The 22,397-nt window shown below is 44.1% G+C and overlaps 1 protein-coding gene across 1 annotated transcript in view; it reads right to left on the reverse strand.

Moving 5' to 3' along the window:
- The window catches only part of ELP1 (elongator complex protein 1), a 1,128,708-nt gene that overhangs the window by 268,363 nt on the left and 837,948 nt on the right, over nucleotides 1-22,397 (reverse strand). Inside the window, 2 exon segments of the mRNA XM_030194341.1 lie at nucleotides 6,651-6,852; nucleotides 9,114-9,211. Coding sequence (XP_030050201.1) covers nucleotides 6,651-6,852; nucleotides 9,114-9,211 — 300 coding nt within the window.

Below are 22,397 nucleotides of genomic sequence, written 5' to 3' on the forward strand. Positions count from 1 at the left end.
GTATATAAGTAATGCCATACTGGGAAAAGACCAAAGGTTCATCGAGCCCAGAATCCTGTCACCAGCAGCGGCCAATCCAGGTCAAGGGCACCTGGCAAGATACCCAAACGTACAAACATTTTATACAAGTTATTCCCGAAATTGTGGATTTTTCCCAAGTCCATTTAGTAGCGGTCTATGGACTTGTCCTTTAGGAAACCGTCCAACCCCTTTTTACACTCTGACAAGCTAACCGCCTTCACTACGTTCTCCGGCAACGAATTCTAGAGTTTAATTATGCGTTGGGTGAAGAAACATTTTCTCCGATTTGTTTTAAATTTACTACACTGTAGTTTCATCGCATGCCTCCTAGTCCTAGTATTTTTGGAAAGCGTGAACAGACGCTTCACATCCACCTGTTCTACCTGTTCCACTCCACTCTATCATGTCTCCCCTCAGCCATCTCTTCTCCAAGCTGAAAAGCCCTAGCCTCCTTAGTCTTTCTTCATAGGGAAGTCGTCCCATCCCCGCTATCATTTTTGTCACCCTTCGCTGCACCTTTTCCAGTTCTACTATATCTTTCTTGAGATGCGGCGACCAGAACTGAACACAATACTCAAGGTGCGGTCGCACCATGGAGCGATACAACGGCATTATAACATCCTCGCATCTGTTCTCCATACCTTTCCTAATAATACCCAACATTCTATTCACTTTCCTAGCCACAGCAGCACACTGAGCAGAAGGTTTCAGTGTATTATCATTGACGACACCCAGATCCCTTTCTTGGGCCGTAACTCCTAACGTGGAAACTTGCATGATGTAGTTATAATTCGGGTTCCTTTTTCCCACATGCATCACCTTGCACTTGTTCACATTAAACATCATCTGCCATTTAGCTGCCCAGTCTCGTAAGGTCCTTCTGTAATTTTTCACAATCCTGTTGCGAGTTAACGACTTTGAATAACTTTGTGTCATCAGCAAATTTAATTACCTTGCTGGTTACTCCCATCTCTAAATCATTTATAAATATATTAAAAAGCAGCGGTCCTAGCACTGACCCCTGAGGAACTCCAATAACTACCCTTCTCCATTGTGAATACTGCCCATTTAACCCCACTCTCTGTTTCCTATCCTTCCACCTGTTTTTAATCCACAATAGGACATTTCCTCCTATCCCATGACCCTCCAATTTCCTCTGTAGCCTTTCATGAGGTACCTTATCAAATGCCTTTTGAAAATCCAGATACACAATATCAACCAACCCCCCCCCCCCCCCCCCCTTTGTCCACATGTTTGTTTACTCCTTCAAAGAATTGAAGTAAATTGGTCAGGCAAGGTTTCCCCACACAAAAGCCGTGCTGTCTTGGTCTCAGTAATCCATGTCCTCGGATGTGCTCTGTAATTTTGTTTTTAATAATAGCCTCTACCATTTTCCCCGGCACCGATGTCAGACTCACCGGTCTATAATTTCCTGGATCTCCCCTGGAAACTTTTTAAAAAATCGGCATTACAATGGCCACCCTCCAATCTTCCGGTACCACGCTCGATTTTAAGGATAAATTACATATCACTAACAGAAGCTCCGCAAGCTCATTTTTCAGTTCTATCAGTACTCTAGAATGTTTACCATCTGGTTCAGGAGATTTGCTACTCTTCAGTTTGCTGAACTGCTCCATTACGTCCTCCAGGTTTAATGTGAATTCAGTAAGTTTCTCTGACTCGTCCGCTTGAAATACCATTTCCGATACTGGTATCCCACCCAAATCTTCCTCGGTGAAGACTGAAGCAAAGAATTCATTCAATCTCTCCGCTACATCTTTGTCATCCTTGATCGCCCCTTTTACCCCTCGGTCATCCAGCGGCTCAACCGATTCTCTTGCCTGCTTCCTGCTTTTAATATACCGAAAAAAAATTTTTACTATGTTTTTTTTGCCTCTAATGCTTTCATTTTTTTGTAATCCCTCTTGGCCTTCTTTATCTGTGCCTTGCATTTGTTTTGACACTCCTTATTTATTTATTTCAGTACATTTATACCCTGCCTTTTGCCACAGTGTTGCAGTCCCAAAGCAGCTTACAAAGAACCAATTAAATAAATACATAACAGTTACATTACAGTAGTTAGAGCGGGAGAACAAGATAAGAAGGATAAGGAGGGAAGGGTAAGGGAAGCAAAGATGAACGGCGAAAGTCCTGGTGGGCCAATGGGGACGATGGAGATCCAGATCAGACAGAGGGGCTGGAGCAAGTTCTGGCAAGACGATCCTCGGACAGGCACTGGGGAAAGCAGCAACAGCAGGCAGCCAGGAGAGAGGCTATGATCACAAGAAGCCAATGAAAACTGTAGACCAATGGCGCAGATTTCAAGATGGAGAATCGAACAGTCCTCCTCCACAGCTCCAACTGTCGGGACCCTCCGAGCCAGGACAGCAAAGGCAATCAAGATCGGGAAAGAGGCAGCCGCAGCAGACATACAGCAGACCACGGCACCCCGGACTGAAACAAGCACAAGCCCGATGAGCAGATGATCCAAAGCCGGACGCCGACGAATTTCCTGAGGGCCCTCAAGATCAGCAGAGCAGGCCACACAAGCAGGGACATCGCGACTAAGATGACTGCACGAACCGCCACACCAAAACTGGCAAAAAGGAGTGGCACCAGGACCCCGCAGCATCAAGGAAAGCCGGCGCGACCAAACTCGGGCCATCACTCAGCCAACAGGCAACTGAACAATGGTGAGCTCCGCGGTAATATTATCAGGAGCTAGCAGTTCATTAGCCCGTTAGTCAGCCGCCATCTTGATTATGTTGCTTCTTGTTATTTTCAGACGGTTCCTTCTTCCATTTTCTGAAGGCGTTTCTTTTAGCCCTAATAGCTTCCTTCACCTCACTTTTCAACCACGCCGGCTGTCTTTTGGACTTCTGTCTTTCTTTTGTAATTCACAGAATATGTTTGGCCTGGGCCTCTAGGATGGTACTTTTGAACAGCATCCACGCCTGTTGTACAGTTTTTACCCTCTCAGTTGCCCCTCTAAGTTTTTTTTTACCGTTCTTCTCATTCTATCATAGTCTCCTTTTTTAAAGTTAAACGCTAACGTATTTATTTATTTTTTATTTATTGCATTTGTATCCCACATTTGTATCGTATTTGACTTCCTATGTATAGTTACTTCAAGGTTGATATCAAAACTGATCATATTATGATCACTGTTATCAAGTGGCCCCAGTACAATAACGTCCCGCACTAGATCATGTGCTTCACTAAGGACCAAGTCTAGAATTTTTCCTTCTCTCGTCGGCTCCTGAACCAGCTGCTCCATAAAGCTGTCTTTGATTTCATCAAGGAATTGTACCTCTCTAACGTGTCCCAATGTTACATTTACCCAGTCCCACCAAAATCTTAAGAGTGGAGAAAACCTGGGAAAATTTCAGTAGCCAAATCCTCTTTACCACAAATATGGAGCACAGAAGGATCCTCTTCCAATGGAACTTCAACCCCCTCAGAGACATCTTCCTCTAGCCCCAACTTCTGCTCTGCCAAATTTAAATCTAGCTCCTCCTGTGCTCCAGAAATTATACAGTTTATCATCTTGATCTATCTTTTCCAACCTGGCCACTTAACTACATTAGGAGAAGCAGGGACATTAGGTAAAGCAAAAACCAGAGGGCAAATCTCTGCCCATACAAAATGCCCTGCACAAGAGAATTAATTCAGATGAGAATTTTAGAAAAAAACCTAAGTCCTGGGACCTACCTACAAGAGAAGGATCCAACACTGCCAGTGGGGAAGGAGAAAACTGAAGAGGCTTGTCTCTGGCAGCAATCACTGCTGCTTATCCAACACAGAGAAAAGAAACCAACTCCTTACAAAATGGGCTGGAATACTTAAAGAATAAGTTAGACATCTACACACCTTTGAGACCAGTAAGGTCCTCTCAAGGAGCATCATTATCTGTACTCCTGTCAAAAGAAATTGAATGACAACATCCACCAGTGAGCCTTCTCAGGTGTAGCCCCCACACTCTGTAACTTGCTCCCAGAGGAACTATATCTAACTCAAGACTACCACTGCTTCAATGAAGCAGATGGACTAACCTCGGCACCTGGACTAACTTGCTGCACACCCTGTAACTTAAACAAGTCCCTTGTATCTTACTTAATTGTGCATATAATTTACCTTCAATTTAGCCACCCATCTATCCCCTTTGACATTTGTACTACACATATTGACCCCGCCAATGTATCTGCACCTGGCCCCTTTGGCTATATAGTAAGCTGTTTTGTTGTATTTTATGAACGGCATAATATCTCTTATTTGAATGTTTGGTTTTATGCTGACATCGTATTATGCCTGTTTTATTTGAATATTTTGTTATTGTCCTTTTCCTCAAACATTTTTAGACTGTAAGTCTCCTAGATATGTTTCTTGATGGGTGGGATGGTAAATCCTGAATAAAACTTGAAACTTTCTTCAATGCTGTCTATTATGGTATCATTTATATTGTACTGACATTTCTCATATTTCTGTTATATGATATTTCTATAGTGTTGTTAAATGTGTATATTTTTGATACTGTATCATGTTAGTCCTATTACTAAATTTCAATTTGCCATTTCCAAGTTTACCTCATTGATTGTATTTATGCTTATATTCAGTTAGTTTACTATTGTTAAGCTGTTAACAAAATTGTAAGTTTTATGTTAAACTGCTATACACTGCCTTGGGTGAGTCTCTTCATAAAGATAGTTAATCAACCCCAATAATAATAATAATAATAATAATAATAATAATAATAATAAGCAGCATGCCACCGCTGTAACCAACCTGTGCCCCACAAGCTGAATAACACTTGTTTTTACCCAGCAGCGCAGTCAGAGTAAAAACACACCAATGATCCTGCGAGAGGGTAGACTGACAAAGAAAATCAATGGAGTCAAAAAAATAAAAGTCTTTCCGAAGCAGCCTTTTTTAAATTAAATTTTTTCCAGGTAAACCATAGTGAGTAAATAAAGTACTGATAAAATTAACCAGTCTTGAGCAGCAATTAAGATCAGGTCCTCAAGGTTTTCCCAAGGAAAAGGTCTGGGGAAGGGAGGGGGACCAGGGTACCTCAGATTCTAAATTTTTTTAGAAAGTCAGAAAACCCTCCTGCTGCCATTTTTTAAAAATAATATGACTGACCAAGGAAATGGCTGGAGACTGAAAGATACTCAATGGCCAGAGGTTCCTAATAGAGAATGACAGTCCCGTCCCCATGGGTTCTGTCTCTGTCCCCACCCCATCCTTGCAGGTTCTGTCTCCATCCCTGTCCCATCCACATGGGCTCTGTCTTCATCTGCAGAAGCCTCGAACACTTTTATATTTAAATCTTTTTATTAAAGTATAAAAAGGAACAATAAGCTGTGCAACTGTTTATAAATCACAAATAGAAAACAACAATGAGCATAACAACACCCCCCACCCTTCCAACCCCAACAATAGCTGACCTACTACCCCAAGGAATCCTAATCCACCTTGTTAAAATGTCCAAGGGTACAAAATACAACCCGTTCTGTATGCCCTAGTGGGGGAGAAATATGCCCTATGAAGCACTGTTAAGATTTTTTAATCTGTTGATGAAGAAGTCATCAACAATTTCAGGATTCAGTCTAGCTCTCCTGTCTTCCACAGTCATTCCTGCAATAGAAAATGTCTTTTTAGCAGGAATGTACAGGATCCCTCATGCAAATGTTGTTAGTTGTGGCCAGCATGTTTGCTTGTTTTTCCAAAAAATCAAAATATCATTGTCTGCATCACTCAAACATAAACAGTCCAGTTCAATTAACAGGCTTCAAAGTAGAAATTGACACAGGGACAAAGTTTGTGTCCCCATTCCCACAAGCTCTGTCCCCATCTCCGTCTCCTTACCTCTCTACCCTCATCTCCCCTTACGATCCTACTACTACTACTACTTAACATTTCTAGAGCGCTACTAGGGTTACGCAGCGCTGTACAATTTAACAAAGAGAGACAGTCCCTGCTCAAAGAGCTTACAATCTAATAGACAAGTGAACGGTCGGTCCGATAGGGTAACCTCCGCTCTCAAGACAAATCCCTCCTCTCAGTACCCTTCTCCACCACCGCCAACTCCAGGCTCCGCCCTTTCTGCCTCGTCTCACCCCATGCTTGGAATAAACTCCATGAGCCCATACACCAGGCCCCCTCCCTGCCTATCTTCAAATCCTTGCTCAAAGCCCACCTCTTCAATGTCGCCTTCGGCACCTAACCACTACACCTCTATTCAGGAAATCTTGACTGCCCCAACTTGACATTTCGTCCTTTAGATTGTAAGCTCATTCGAGCAGGGACTGTCCTTCTTTGTTAAACTGTACAGCGCTGCATAACCCTAGTAGCGCTCTAGAAATGTTAAGTAGTAGTTGGCTCTGTCCTGTCCCCACGGGCTGTGTCCCTGTCCCCGTGTCATTCTCTAGTTCTTAAGTTAAGACATCACAGCTCAGCGGTTCTCAGTCTCTAGGGTAGGAAAGCACAAACCGAAGCATCTGGCCTGTTCGCGTGGGATGATAAAGAATTTACTGTTTATACACTGTATAGATCACTGCAATCAGAGGTCGGGGTGGAAGAATAAGCAGCACTGTATTACAGGGAGCTCATGTGCTCATTTTATCACTTACCTGCCATGTTCCTGGCAAGGGTGGATATTTCATTTCCAGAATACTCAAGCTGAGCTGCCATGCAGAGAACCTGCTGCCAATTGTTACATGTCAAGAAGGCTTTGAGAGCCTTCTCAAAGTCACCACAGCGAGCAAAGATGAGCCCTGCTAGTTCATAATCCTGCTTCTCACTCAAATATTCTCCATACAGTATGCTGACATTCTATGAAAGAATAACATATATAAAGTAACTGAAATTCCTACTGTTCAAAACTTTAAAAGCTTGATTCCCCTGCTCACTACGCCCATAATAAAATTAAAATTGATGTCTGTTCATTGGCAATATAAAAATAATATGCACAGCTTGTGAGCTAACTAGTTTAGAAGTAATTTCAGGTCTTCTTGGTGACTGTATCACTTCTATCCTGCTCTGGGTTACCTCATCCTCACCCAGCAGCACAGGGAAAGATAAGCACATGCTACCTCCCAGTGGTATTATAATCCGCAACCTCAGGGATAGAGCTGGACTGAAGAGGTTAAAATCAGTTTCACTCTTCAGTTCAAATCTTTTTTGTTTCTGTATTTATTTTCTCCCACAAATAAAAAAAAAAAAAGATTTGAATTTAAAAGTGAAACTGATTTTAACCTCTTCAGTCTAGCTGTTTGCTTTTGTAATGCTATTTTTTCTCAAAAATAAACAAACTAGGGAGATTATATATATATCCTATATAATAATTCTCACCTCCAACAGGATGTGCTTGGGACCATGCCTGCCGGAAGTGGTCTGCTAGGCAGGCACGCACTGACCTCAGTGACATCAGTGACAGACAATTTGGCAAAGCAAAACAATCTGAGTGCTGGCCATTAGGACACAGGGTTGATAGGAGAGTTTTAAAAGACTGAAGGAACCGAAAGTGTTAAATGGGGGGGGGGGGGGGAGTTCTGAACAACTGAAAGACATGAACATTTGGGACAGGAAAACAATCTCAATGCTGGCCATTAGCACACAGGGTACATAGGAGAGTTTTAAAAGACTGAAGGAACCAAAAGTGTTCGGGGGGGGGGGGGGGGGGGGGGGCAAGTTCTGAATGAATGAGGAACCAAAAGTGTTCGGGGGGGGGGGGGGGGGGCAAGTTCTGAATGAATGAAAGAAATGAAAATTTACGAGAGGAACACAATCTGAATGCCCGGCATTTGTACACAGGGTAGCTAGGACACTTTTTTTTTTAAATGAAGGACGTTAAAGTATTACATCTTGGGGGAGGGGTGAGTAGGAAAGCGGTGGGGTATCCGAATACTGGGCGTTAGGGCCACGGGGGTACATAGACTTTTGAAAGCCTTAAGGAACCCAAAGAGTGAGAAGGAGGAGGAAAAGGAGGGAACGGGGTGAGGGGCATTAGGAACAGGGGAGGGGGCCCTGTCACACACTCTCATTCTCACACACACACTGTCAAACAGACAGTCTCACTCTTTCACACACCCGCACATTCACTCTGGCTCTCTCTCTCTCAAACATACACACTCCCAGGAAAACCTTGCTAGCGCCCGTTTCATTCGTTCCAGAAAAGGGCCTGTTTTACTAGTATATATATATAATACAGGAATTACTGCAAGAATGACAAAACGTAAACAACCAGCTTTTTCTATTTTTGAACAAAATACGAGTCGGATATTTAATTTCTAATATGTTATTTTCTAAAATGGGTTAACCAGTTCCACTATAGTAATAAATAGGGGAAGAAGTTATCTTTCTATGATATAATTTTAAAGCAATTAAAATAAATAATCAAAAGGATGACTATCATTAGACAGATTAAATGGAAGAACTAAGGATTTCCGTATTAGAACTTTAAAATATGTAAATATGTAGAATATCAATTTTCTTCCATACATCTGATCAGACAACTGAAACTTGGCACTTTCAAATGTGTTGAAAACTATTTTTGTTTTGAGCAAGTCCAACAAAGTCTGTCATTACAGCTCCAGATCTAAATGATTCTACTGGAATCCATAATGAATGATGATAATGAAAGTATAAAAATTTTCTGCCTTAGTAACCCAAAGAGGAACAAGGCCCTTTTAGCCAAAATTGAGACCAAAGTTGGTCAGATAATATGTCATCTAGGTCATATTCCCAGACTTTTTTTGAGTACCAATACAGCTGTTCTGATAAGAGGAACAAAGAAGCGTGTAGAATGAAGATGCATGCTTGGTAGAAGCCATAATTTTAGTGGTATGCTGTACTAGAAGTCATTCACTGGTGAGATCTTTGAGGTTAATGTCACTATCTTGTATGGAGTTTCATAGCTGATATCAGATTTGCTATTTTGCATGGTAAGTTAAATTCTTATTGTAAGAGTTTCACTCTTTGTTACACTCCTTCCCCCAGTCAGGTTAGCTACAAACTGTTAAAGGGCACACAATCTATGATACCACATGGTTAAAATAGTGACAGAAAGCCAGTAAACACAACACTTCACGCACCTTATATTCCTGGGTACCAATGAGGCAAAGTTTCAGGGCTTCAGTGTACAAGTTCTGATCCTTTACTAAGTTTAAAAATTCTGAAAAATGTTCTGGACCTAGGAAAGAAAAAAAAAGAAAAGACTAACTTAGAGCTTCTGAAATATCTAACAGTAAACAGAGCGCTACTGAGAACTGCATAAATCATGAAAAAGTCCGGGTCAAATTAAGAAACACGGGTATACTAGAACACCTGATAGTTCTCATGCACAACCTTTACATTTATCAAGAAGCGACAGTTTGAACTAAACAAGGAGAAACAGAATGGCTTAAAAATCGGCAAAGGTGTACAAGGCTGCATACTTTTCACTGTTCAATTTATAAGTAGAACAAATCATCAGAAGCAAGGCTATATGAAGAAATCCAAGGTGTGAAAATTGGTGGAAGACTCATCAATATTTTGCTGACAATACCAAATTACGATGAAATTGAAGACAATCTGAAACATCAGCTTATCAAGATCAAGAAACAGTTTTAAAATGGCCTTGCATCAATGTGAAAACGACAAAGATCTAACAACTGGCAAAACTCACTAATTTCATCCATGATGGAGAACAGAAAAAGTAGACAACTTCAACCTTTTGGATCAATAATCAATAATGAACCAAACTTGACAAGAAATCCAATGACATATGCAGGTCCTTAAAAAGATCTTCAACAGAACACATGTCTCTCTGCATACAAACATTCAACTTGTCCACGCTGTGTTATTTTTAAAAGTATCATATGAATGCAAACATTGGATAGTGAAGAATAAAAGGAAGATAAAAAAAAACCGATGCCTTTAAAATATGGTGTTTGTGAAGAATACTGCGTTAACACGGACTATCTGCAAAACAAATCAATACATATTGGAGCCCACACCTAAGCCTTCCTTGAAAGTTCAAACAACAAGATTTCAACATTCATACTTTGGACAATTCAGGCAAAGAGAAAGACATTCTGCTTGGCATGTCTGAAGGTCAATGTGGAGGACTTGCAGCCCATCTGTATATCCTCATAGCCTAGGTGGGGGGTGACTCCCAGATCCACCCCGATCTACCCAGGGCCTTCACTCCAGCTGCTGCACGCTCCCACCAGCAGCCTTCAAGGTGCTGTGGAGGACTTGCAGCCCATCTGCATATCCTCACAGCCTAGGCTGGGTGACTCCCAGGGCCATCCCTTCAGGTGCCACATGTTCCCACCAGCTGCCTTTCAGATGCTGTGGAAAACGTGCAGCCCATCTGCATATTCTAACAGTCTAGTCTGAGGTGAATCCCAGGTCCACCTCACTCCACCCAGGGCCTTCGCTCCAGGTACTCTGCACTCCCACCAGCTGCATTTCAGGTGCTTAGGAGGACTTGCAGCCCATCTGCATACCCTCACAGCCTAGTCCGGGGTGACTCCCAGGTCCATCCCGATCCACCCAGGGCCTTCGCTCCAGGTGCTGCACACCGAAGCATCTTCTCTAAACTGTTTATATTTTCTCTCTGCTATTTCCTATGGCTCCAGTACAGTTCCCTCTTCTTGGTACTTTCCCTTCCTAATCTCTTTCTCCATCTGAAACCACTGTAAACTGCAGGAACACATTGCCCACCTTCTGCTTTCATCAACTCACCATCCCTTTTTTGTCTTCTCCCTTCTTCTCAGCTCTCATCCATCTCCATTCTGTCTGAGTACATGTCTCAGTCAATGTTATCATGCCTCTCCTACTCTTCTCCGTACTCTATTGCTCCTTCTCTTGCTCTCTGCTGGGGATATCAATCCCAATCCTGGTCCTCCACATCAGCTTTCATCCTAATCGTGCAGGTCACACCACGATGTCTCCAATCTAATTTCTGTTCCTCTCCTCTCCCCTTCTTATCTGCCTTTCTCATGTTCTCTGTGGAATTGCACACTCTGTCTGCAACAAACTTTCCCACATCCACAACTTCTTTATTTCTCGTACACTCCATCTGCTTGTCCTGAGAATTGGCTTTGCTCTGAAGTCTCTGCTTCAGCTGTGGCTCTGTGTCATGGAGGTTACCTTTTCTCCCATAATCCTTGCCCGGTTGGCTGTGGTGGTGGTGCTAGCTACTACTGTTACCCGCTTGTAGGTTTCAGCCTCTTCTTCCATCTCAGTCTCACTGCTTTTTCTTCCTTTGAAGTCCATCAGTCTATTCTCTCCCCTACCTCTCCGAGTAGCAGTCATTTATCGATCCCCTGATAAGTCCCTTTCTTCCTTTCTCACTGACTCCTGGCTTTCCTTCTTTCTTGAACCTTCATCTCCTTTTCTCATTCTTGGAGATTTTAACATTCATGCTAATAATCCCTCTGACTCTTATGCTTCTCAGTTTCTTGCTTTAACATCCTCGTTCAATCTTCAACTACCCCTACTCACCAGAATGGCCACTGTCTTGATCTGATCTTCTTCTCCAACTGCTCACTCTCCAGTTTCTGTGCCTCAGCTCTTCCCCTCACTGACCATCATCTGATAACTTTCACACTTAAAAACCCTCCCCAACAGTCTCATCCAATCTCTACCAATACATTTAGGAATCCTCCAGTGTTTCAAACCTCTTGTCAACCACTATGTTATCCATGTCTGTCAATGAGGCTGTCTCTTCCTATAATACCAGTCTCTCCCTCTGCTCTTGATGCTCTCACTCCTCCCATTCCCCTCCCCTCGACATCTCTTTCCCACACTTCACTCTCTCCTCAAAGTGCCTTCACCTCCACCTTCTCCCCAGACTCTGGCTGATGAGGTTCACAAGATTAACCTTGGATTCTCAACCAAGTCACCTCCACCTCTCTTTCCCTCAGTCCACTCTCCCAACTCTCCTTCAACCTTTGCCTCCTTTTCTACCTTTTCTGAAATCATTGAAGAGGAAACTGCACATTTTCTTTCCTCCTCCAAACTACCTACTCCACTGATCCTATTCTCACCCATCTACTTAGCACTCTCTCACCTACAGTCATCCCCTCAATCTTTCACTTTCCACTGCGACTGTTCCTGATGCCTTCAAACATGCCATAGTTACACCACTCCTAAAAAAAAAAACTTCATTGAACCCAACCTGACCATCCAACTATAGCCCCATCTCTCTTTCTTATCCAAGATACTGGAACCTGCTATTCACCGCTGTTGTCTTGACTTTCTTTCATCTCAAGTTATTCTTGAGCCACTTCAATCTGGCTTTTGCCCTCTTCATTGAACTGAAACAGCCCTTGCTAAAGTCTCCAATGACCTGATCCTGGCCAGATCCAAAGGTCTCTATTCTGGCCTCATCCTTCTTGATCACCTTGGAAACCAGACTGTGGAGTACCGCACGGATCACCACTGTCACTGATCCTATTCAACCTCATGATGACCCCACTAGCAGAGGCCTTATCCAGTCAGGGCCTTAACCCATTCATCTATGCTGATGACGTCACAATATACATCCCCTACAAACACAATCTGGCAGAAATCACCAAAAGCTCAGCTTAAACATCATGGACTCATTCCAACTAAAGCTCAACACAGAAAAAACACATTGTCTCACCATCTCATCTCAATACAATACATACAAACCCACAAACACCCCAGGTTACACCCTTCCCATCTCATACAGCCTGAAAATTCTTGGAGTAACAATCGACTGGAACCTTTCACTAGATAACAAGTGAAATCCACCATAAAGAAAATGTTTTACTCAATGTGGAAACTCAAACGCGTGAAACCATTCTTCCCGAGGGAAATATTTCATAACCTGATACAATCAATGGTACTGAGCCACGCAGACTACTGCAATGGAATTTATGTGGGATGCAAAGAACAAATCATAAAGAAACTTCAGACCGCCCAAAATACAGCAGCCAGGCTTATATTTGGAAAATCACGTTTTGAAAGCACCAAACCCCTCTGAGAAAAACTGCACTGGCTCCCAATCAGGGAACATATTACTTTCAAAATCTGCACAATAGTTCATAAAATTATTTACGGCAACGCCCCGGGATACATGACAGACCTCATAGACCTGCCAACCAGAAACACTACAAGATCAGCATGATCATACCTAAATCTCCATTACCCAAGCAGCAAAGGACTTAAATACAAATCTACTTACGCATCCAGCTTTTCCTACTCAAGCGCACAACTATGGAACACACTGCCAAAAGTAATAAAAACTACGCTTGGCCACCTAAATTTCCAACAAGTACTAAAAACAAACCTGTTCAGAAAGGCATACCCCACCGACCCAACATAAAAACCTGGGTACCTGCGACATAACGAAACTAAAGACTGCAATGGACATATCTTAACTCTCCCTCTTCTTCATAAGTTCCCCCAATGTATCTATCATACATGAACCTTATTCTACCACAATATTACCTTGTAATTGTTCATACTGGAACTGGCAAACACCATTATGATACTATGTAAGCCACATTGAGCCTGCAAATAGGTGGGAAAATGTGGGATACAATGTAACAAATAATAATAAAAATAATAATCTATCTGCTGCTTTTAACACTGTTGACCACCGCCTACTCCTGTCCACACATGAATTTCAGGACTCTGTTCTTCCCTGCTTTTCATCTCATCTCTCCCATCGCACTTTTAATGTATACTCTGGTGGATCCTCCTCCACTTCTATCCCACTATCAGCTGGTGTACCTCAGAGCTCTCTCTTGGGACCTCTTCTTTTGTCCCTCCTCCCATGGTTTTCAGTATCACCTTTATGCTGATGACTCCCAGATCTACCTCCCCAAACCAGAAATTTAAGCAGGAATCCAGGCCTAAGTGGTACCCTGCCTATCTGACATTGCTGCCTGGATGTCTCACTGCCATCTGAAACTAAACATGACCAAGCTTCTTGTCTTTCCCCCTAAAGCCATCTCTCCTCTTCCCCCATTCTCGATCTCTGTGGATAACACTCTCATCCTCCTTGTCTCAACAGCTTGTAACCTTGGGGTTATCTTTCTCCTCTCTCTCTCTTTCTCTGCACATATCCAACAGATTGCTAAAACCTGCTGTTTCTTTCTCTATAATATCACCAAAATTTGTCCTTTCCTTTCTGAGCACACTACCAAAACCCTTATCCACACTCTTGTCACCTCTCGCTTAGACTATTGCAACTTGCTTCTCATTACAGGTCTCCCACTAAGCCATCTCTCTCCCCTTCAATCTGTTCAAAATTCTGCTACACAACTTGTATTCCGCCAATATTGCTATTCTCATATTAGCCCTCTCAAGTCACTTCATTGGCTCCCTATCCATTTCCATTTACAATTCAAACTCCTCTTATTGACTTACAAATGCATTCATTCTACAGCTCCTCAGTACCTCTCCACACATCTCTCCCTGCACTCATCCCTAGGAACTCCGTTCATTGAGCAAATCTCTCTTATCTGTACTCTTCTCCTGCACTGCCAACTCCAGACTCCGTTCCTTTATCTTGCTGCACCATAATGCCTGGAATAGACTTCCTGAGCCAATACATCAAGCTCCATCTCTGGCCTTCTTCAAATCTAGGCTAAAAGCCACATTATTGATGCTGCTTTTAACTTCTAACCCCTATTCACTTGAACAGTACCCATGTATGTTTTATCATTCCCATCTTAGTAATTCCCTTATTTGTCCTGTTTGCCTGTCCTGATTAGAGCAGGGACTCTCTCCATGTTCAAGTGTACAGCGCTTTTTTTTGTTTTCGCTGTATTAAGGAAGATCCCTTTGCCTTGCGGAACTGAATCTCAGTATTAAAACCGTCCGACAGACAGCTGTCCGTAGGTGCACGGTCTTTTTAAAGACCCACATAGAACTTTCAGTTTCTACTACCACCACCACTCATTTTTTCAAATCAAAAACAACAGACTTCTGAGGCAGGCATCTTGTATGCCGAAACATGGTTGCTGTGTCAAGTCTTTATATACATTTGAAGAATAAAGTGGACTGGTTGAACCAGTGGCTTGCCTAGTAGTCCTTCTTTTCCCACTTCTGCATTTCCTATTGGTTTTTCCATGGGATTTTTCTTGTTCAGCGCTGCATACATCTAGTAGCGCTATAGAAATGATAAATAGTAGTAGTAGTAGAAAGACCAGCAATGTAATGTATTGATACAATAGCAGCAGCACTGGACCGCCCCCTCTCCCAAACAACATGTAGCCGCCTGCTTGAAGATGGAACTTAGCTCAGGACAACTATCTATAGGATCATCATGAGTCCAGTGATAATATACGGACCCTAGGGAAAACATCTATCTATCTATCTATCTATCTATACACCAGGGGCGTAGCCAGCCTTCCGTGGGAGAGGGGTCCGAGCCCGGGGGGAGGGGGCACATTTTAGCCCTCCCCCCGGCGCCGCCCCCCCACCGCCGACATTGCCGCCCCCCCTCCCGCCGCGAACCCGCCGCCGCTGCAGCCTACCTTTACTTTTGCTGGCGGGGGATCCCACTCCCCGCCAGCCGACGTCTTCTTCTTAGTCGCTTCCCGCTCTTCAATTTGTTTGCTGACGTCCTGCACGTTGTACGTGCAAGACGTCAGACTCAGAGAACAGAACTGTTCTCTGAGTCTGACGTCCTGCACGTATAATTACGTGCAGGACGTCAGCAAACAAATTGAAGTGCAGGAAGGACTGAGAAGACGTCGGCTGGCGGGGAGTGGGATCCCTCGCCAGCACAAGTAAAGGTAGGCGGTGGCGGGGGCGGGTTCGCCGGGAGGGGGGTCCTGGGGTGAATCTGCGGGGGCCCCGGCCCCCTCAGGCCCCACGTAGCTACGCCACTGCTATACACACACACACACACACACACACACACACATATATATATATATATATATATGTAGATATACATATATACGAATACACACACTGACAGCATTAATCTGGCAAGCTCAGACAGCTGTCAATTACAGCTACAGCAGGCCTAGACTTCTAGTATTGGGAAATCATTTCTCTGGTGCCAAGTGGATGCAGGACCCTGAAGGCTGGAATGTGGCTTTTGATCGACAGCAACTCAACTTTCAGTTATTAGAGGCCAGATATTTTTGACCCCTCATATGGATCTATTCTTTGCACACGGAGACTTCACTATTAGGCTCTCCTTGTTCCAAGGACTTGGCAAGTAGTGAACTAACACAAAATTTCAGCTAATTTTACAATTGTACCCTCAGATTCTATAACGTTTGCCCATATTTTAGTGCGCAAGTCACCCATGTGTGCATAAATTAGTTTTTTTTTTAAACTTTAGATTTTTATTGAATATTTTTACATATTTTAAACATTTGTAACAATCAAACCATGTAGTATTTAGCCTCTTATGTTTCCCTTTCTTTACATTGTCTCTTCCTATGGACTTTTCCAACTAACTTGTGTTACAATCATCAACGCAACTTATTTAATTTCACACGATTCTCCAAACACAGTACCCACCAACCATGTTCCTCTCTATGTTAACCCCAACTTAACTATTCGCTTTTCTAACATAGGTGGTGGGATCAACCGTGCCCCCTATAGTTTCCCTTCCCCTCCCTAGCCCCCCCCCCCACTCCCCTTCAACACTTAGTCTCTAAATACTTCCCTCCCCCTTACCTGCCCCCCCCCCCCGGAATGCTTCCTCAATCCCTCTAGATTCTCTCAATCATTTGTTGAAGTCTTGTCCATCCCCTTTTACGTCGGAGCTCTCCCTCCCTCCTATATACTGTTAAACGCTCCATATGCCAGAAAAGTCTCACTTTAACCTTCCAATCCCCTATATTTGGGGGATCCACTGATTTCCAGCAGCGCGCAATAAGGCACTTAGCAGCTGCTAATCCCCACTGCATCAATTTACTCTCCTCCCACACCACTCTCTCATTATACATTCCTAGTAAGCACTCCCGGGGGCCACACACTAGTGAAACTACCATGGTTCTGGCCAGTGCTTTCATCACTGCCTGCCAGAATACTACCACCCTCGGGCATGAAGAAATATGCCTTTCTGTTTTTTACATCTCCAGCACGTCTGATACTCCTGGATACATCTTCTTTAACCTCTCTGGTGTGTAATACCATTGTGTTAGTACTTTATACGCATTTTCCTGTATTAACACACAAACCAAGGCTTTTTGAACTTCTCTACATATATCTTCCCATTCCCGCTCTGTAAACTGACAATGCAAATCCCTTTCCCATGCCTCCTGAAATGAATATTTTTTGTCCTCATCCACTTGAATGAACCGGTATATCACCGATAGAGGTTTTGGGACTCTCCCCAATAATATCCACAAATTTTCCAGACTTTCCTTTTCCCATGGGTATCCCCTCCTCCACCCCTCTTTGTCTATAAAATGTTTTACTTGCATGTATGCGAATCCCTCTCCCTCAGGAATCCCATGTCGGGAACACACCTCCTCAAAACTCCACATTCCACCCCCATGTAGCACATCCTGGAACTTCACCACTCCCTTCTGCTCCTATCTTACAAAGGTAAGATTTTCCCTGCCCGGTCTAAACTTAGGTTCCCACCTGATAGAGGCCACTGAGGATACCCCATCTTTCCGCCCCCAATGTTTCCTTATATTTCCCCATAATTGTAATAGATGCCTAAGATATCGGTTATACTCCCCCTTTTGCCCTTTCCCTATTATCTCTGTCGTCCATAACAATGATCTCAAGCTCCTATGTGGCCAATATGACTGCTCCACCTGAACCGCCGGTTTGTCTGTTCCCCTCTCCCAGTCTAAGATCAACCTCAATTGTGCTCCCCAATAATACCACTCCAGGTTTGGGACTGCTCTCCCCACAGGATTCTTTGTGCCATTCGTGGTTTCTTATTTTCCCATATGAAGTTCCTTATAGAACTTTGTAATCTCTTAATAAATGGTTTCGGGACCGCAATAGGCAATGCTTGAAATAAGAACAGCATGCGTGGTAAAACGTTCATTTTGACCGCCACCATTCTCCCACACCAGGACAACCACTTACTTTTCCATCTCAACATATCATTTCTAATCTGTTCCTGTAACCGGCCATAATTAAGTTGAAATACCCTATCCAGGTTCCCAGGTATCTGTATCCCTAAATAACAAATTTTTTTTGGCATCCATTTAAACTTATACCTGTCCCTCACCTCTGACTCTTCCTCTTTGCATAACGATATTCCCATTAGCTCACTCTTTTCCATATTGATCTTAAGCTCTGCATATGTGCCATACTCCTCAAAAATCCCTTGGATCACCGACAGTGTTCCACCCGGGTCTTTCACATAGAGTAACGTATCATCCGTGAATAACGCTATGCGGTGTTCTTGCTCTCCTATCCTCATCCCCTTCACCCCTGGATGTTGCCATATCCTCTCTGCCAACGGTTCTATATATAGGGCAAACAGAAGTGGGGACAGCGGGCAACCCCGTCTAGTCCCTCTACTGATTGGGAAGAAGTTAGATTAACTCCCATTAATGTTCAAACAGGCTCTCGGGCTCCCATACAAAGCTTTAACCCATAAGCTGAAGCTCCCTCCTAGTCCCATTCTACCCAACACCTCCCACAGAAACTCCCAATTTACCCTGTCGAATGCCTTTTCTGCGTCCATCGATGGTATCGCTATTCCCGTATCTGTTTTTTGAGCCTCCCATAACAAATGTAGCATTCTTCTAATATTATCCCCCACTTGTCTCCCTGGTATAAATCTCGCTTGGTCTGTATGGATTAGTTTAGGCAGCAGTCTCCCTAATCTATTCGCTAACACTTTGGCAATAATTTTTGCATCTACATTTAAAAGAGAGATGGGTCTATAGGACCCGCACCTAGTCGGGTCTTTTCCTAGTTTAGGCAGGACCGTCACTCCTTCTTCCATCATGGATCTCGGTAGCGCCCCTCCTTCTAGTACTCCATTTCCCACCCTCATCAGCATAGGACTGACCAAACTCTCAAAATATTTATAGAACTGGGCCGTAAAGCTGTCTAGCCCCGGGGCCTTGCCATTAGGAAGATTGTTAATAACCTCCTGTATTTTCCCCGGTCCTATTGGTTCTCCCATCCTTTGACTCTCCTCCTCGCTCAATTTGTGCAGGGGGATCCGGTCCAGGTATCAAGCTATATTCTCCAGCTGTTCCCCTTCCGGTGCTGTATATAGTTCTTTATAATACTTTAAAAATCCCTTTCCTGATCTGTATACAGCCATCTTCCCTTCTCATCCCTTATTTTCCGTATCATTGACTTCCCCCTCCTAGCTCTCAGGCATCTGGCCAGCATGGTGCTTGATTTGTTCGCAAATTCAAAATACTGCTGACAGAGGCGCGTTCTCATATATTCGACCTCAGCCATCTGCGCCTGGTCCAACTCCCCCTTAATCTTTTTGAGTTCAGCCCATACCCATGCCGATGGATTTCTCTAGTGGGTCCTTTCTAATTTGTTTATTTTCATCCTCAGCACCATCATCACCTGACCTTTCTCTCTTTTCTTCCTGGCTCCCCATTTAATCAATACTCCCCTCACCACTGCCTTCATTGCATCCCACAAGGTCCCATCCCCCACTTCTCCTGTGTCATTAATTCTCCAGTACTCCTGTATAGTGGCCTGCATCTCCTCCCTCACCTGTTCCTCCCCCAAAAGAGAATCATTAAGTTTCCAAGTCATGTTTCTCTTCCCATGTCCCCATCCCTGTAAACTAATCCACACAGGTGCGTGATCAGAAATTTGAATAGGTTCTATTTCAGCCTCTTTTATCGTCTGCCCACAGTTACGGTGCACCCACAGCCCATCTATCCTCATATAGGAGCTTGCTGCATGGGAGTAGAACGTATAACCCCGTTAAATACCGTGTACCAGCCTCCAGCCATCCACCAATTCCATCTGCCTCAAAACTTTATGAAGTGCCTTTCTCCCCAAACTAGATTGATATCCCCCTCCTCCCGAGTGATCTAAGCGTGCATCACGTGCTATATTTAGATCTCCTCAGTGGGAGGAGATCTAAATATAGCACGTGATGCACGCTTATCACTTGTCCCCCTATAAACCCTTGAATCTCTTCCCACAAAGTATGAAAGAATCCCCCTTGTCCCGTGTTAGGTGCATAGATGTTGATCAATGTTACCTCCTTCCCCTGTATCAGGCCCCATAGTGCCACACATCTCCCTGTCATATCCTTAAATTCGTTTTTGATGATCAGCCCACATGTCTGTCTTATCAGTATGGCCACTCTCCCCACTCTCCTCCCCCCTGTGCCTTGTGTGTCACCACCTCCTTATACATTTTAGTGCGTAACAAGTGTCCATCCCTGGGCCTTAAGTGAGTCTCTTGCAAAAAAAAAACCCACCTCCCACCTCAACCTAATTAATTCTTTCATTACCTTTGTTCTTTTCCCGGGGTTATTGAGCCCATTGACATTCCAGGAACCTATCTTCAATCCCTCCCCCTCCCCCTTCCCTCCTCCTTGAATTCTCCCCTTCCATCCCTGCCCTCCCTCCCTCCTCCCTGTCCTTCCCTCGCTCCGGACACTGCTTGGTCCATTGATCAGAAAGGATGCTCCGCTCTTGCCCCCCAGGCTCCCATTCCCCCCGAATCTCCCTCCCCTTGCATTTCCCTCACTCTCCCCTCCCTTTAAATCTATTAAGTGAGTATCCCATTTCCCTTCTCCCCCCCCCCCCCCAAAGAAGGACATCTCCCTCATTAAATCAGCTCACCACCAAGCATCAACATTGAACAGTGTTCATGCCATATCGTCCAGCTTATCTCAACTCCATCTCACTTAGGTCTTCAGGAGGCGCCTTTATCATTCCTCTTCCCTCTAGTTGTCACCATCTGCCATGCCGAGTCTGCTGCTTCCCCTCCTCCGGTAGCTGTTGCTCCCGGTCTGGAAGACCCTCACATCCCAACGTCTCAGCGCCTCCCACGCCTCTGTTGGTGTCTTCACCTTCCGTGACTTTCCCGCCACCGTGAGCCATATTGCAAAAGGAAATAGCCATCTATATCGAATCCCTTTAGCTCTCATGTAGCTTGTCACTTCTCCCATTGCTCTATGTTTTTGTAACGTGGTTCCCATCAAATCCTGGTATATTCCAATCTTATAATTTTTCCACTGTATCACCTTCTGTTGTCTTGCCTTTGCCAAAATCAATTCTTTGGTAGGGAAATCCAGAAAACAGGCTATGATATCTCTCGGAGCTGATTCCCGCTGGGGGCCCGCACTTCGATGTACTCGTTGTAAGCTGATATCCTGTTGTCCACCTTCGCCCTCCGGATTAAGAATGTTCCTTGATCACCACCTCGCAATTGCTGAAAATGTCTAGTTCTAGAATTCCTTTAAACCGTAAATTATTGCGGCGGGATCTGTTTTCCAGGTCCTCCATCTGGTCTTTTAATTGCTGGATATCCATTGCCACTACATGTGTCTCTACCTTTTTGCTCCGAGTTTCAGCCTGCACTCGCTCCATCTTCTCCTCTACTTCATCCACCCGAGTCCCCAGATCTCGAATCTCCGTCCGGATCTCTCGGAGTGAGCATTGGATATCCTTTTGGACCCCTTCCAGATCAGACTTCAGCTCTTTAAACCAGCCCATTACTTCTGCTTTGGTGATTTCTTCATTACTCACACCCATTTTTCTGAGGGAATCTTCCTCTGAGGGGATCGTGCCCATCCTCTCCCCTCCCTGGCTGGTTCCTGTCACCTCCGGTTTTGTTTTCCCCGCCTGGTCTGCCGCATACCGGAATTTTTCAAGGCTCTTTTTTGGTGGTATCCTTTGTTTCTCCTTTTTTTTGTTACATTTGCACCCTGCGCTTTCCCACTCATGGCAGGCTCAATGCGGCTTACATGGGGCAGTGGAGGGTTAAGTGACTTGCCCAGAGTCACAAGGAGCTGCCTGTTCCCCAGGACCAGTTCCTCAGTTCCCCAGGACCAAAGTCCACCACCCTAACCACTAGGCCACTCCTCCACTCTTAACTTTATGTGCTTAAAAGGCTCTTGGAGCTAATTAACTGTGATCTTTGTCTTTCTCCCCCCCTTAGGGAGATATGTTGGACTTATATCCACACCAGGTGCACCCTGGGACACTGTCCACTCTATGAGTAAATGATGTTCTATTATAGGCAGATCGCTCTCATCCTCACAGTTTATCACTCCACTCCAGCCCTCTAGGGCTTTTATGTATTTTATAGACCTGAAAAGTGCCCAGTTTTTGCTTACAAAGCTTATACCAGGCTACTGTGCCAACCAGAGGGGAGGCTCTTCTCCTTTGCTGTTATTGCTGCTGATCTTTGTGCCCTGCGTGCTTTAGCACCGATGGGTACCCTACATCTTCTGTCTCCTCAGACTTCCATGCACCTCT

The sequence above is a fragment of the Microcaecilia unicolor genome, chromosome 2 (genome assembly GCF_901765095.1).
Source record: "Microcaecilia unicolor chromosome 2, aMicUni1.1, whole genome shotgun sequence".
Classification (NCBI taxonomy): Eukaryota; Metazoa; Chordata; class Amphibia; order Gymnophiona; family Siphonopidae; genus Microcaecilia; species Microcaecilia unicolor.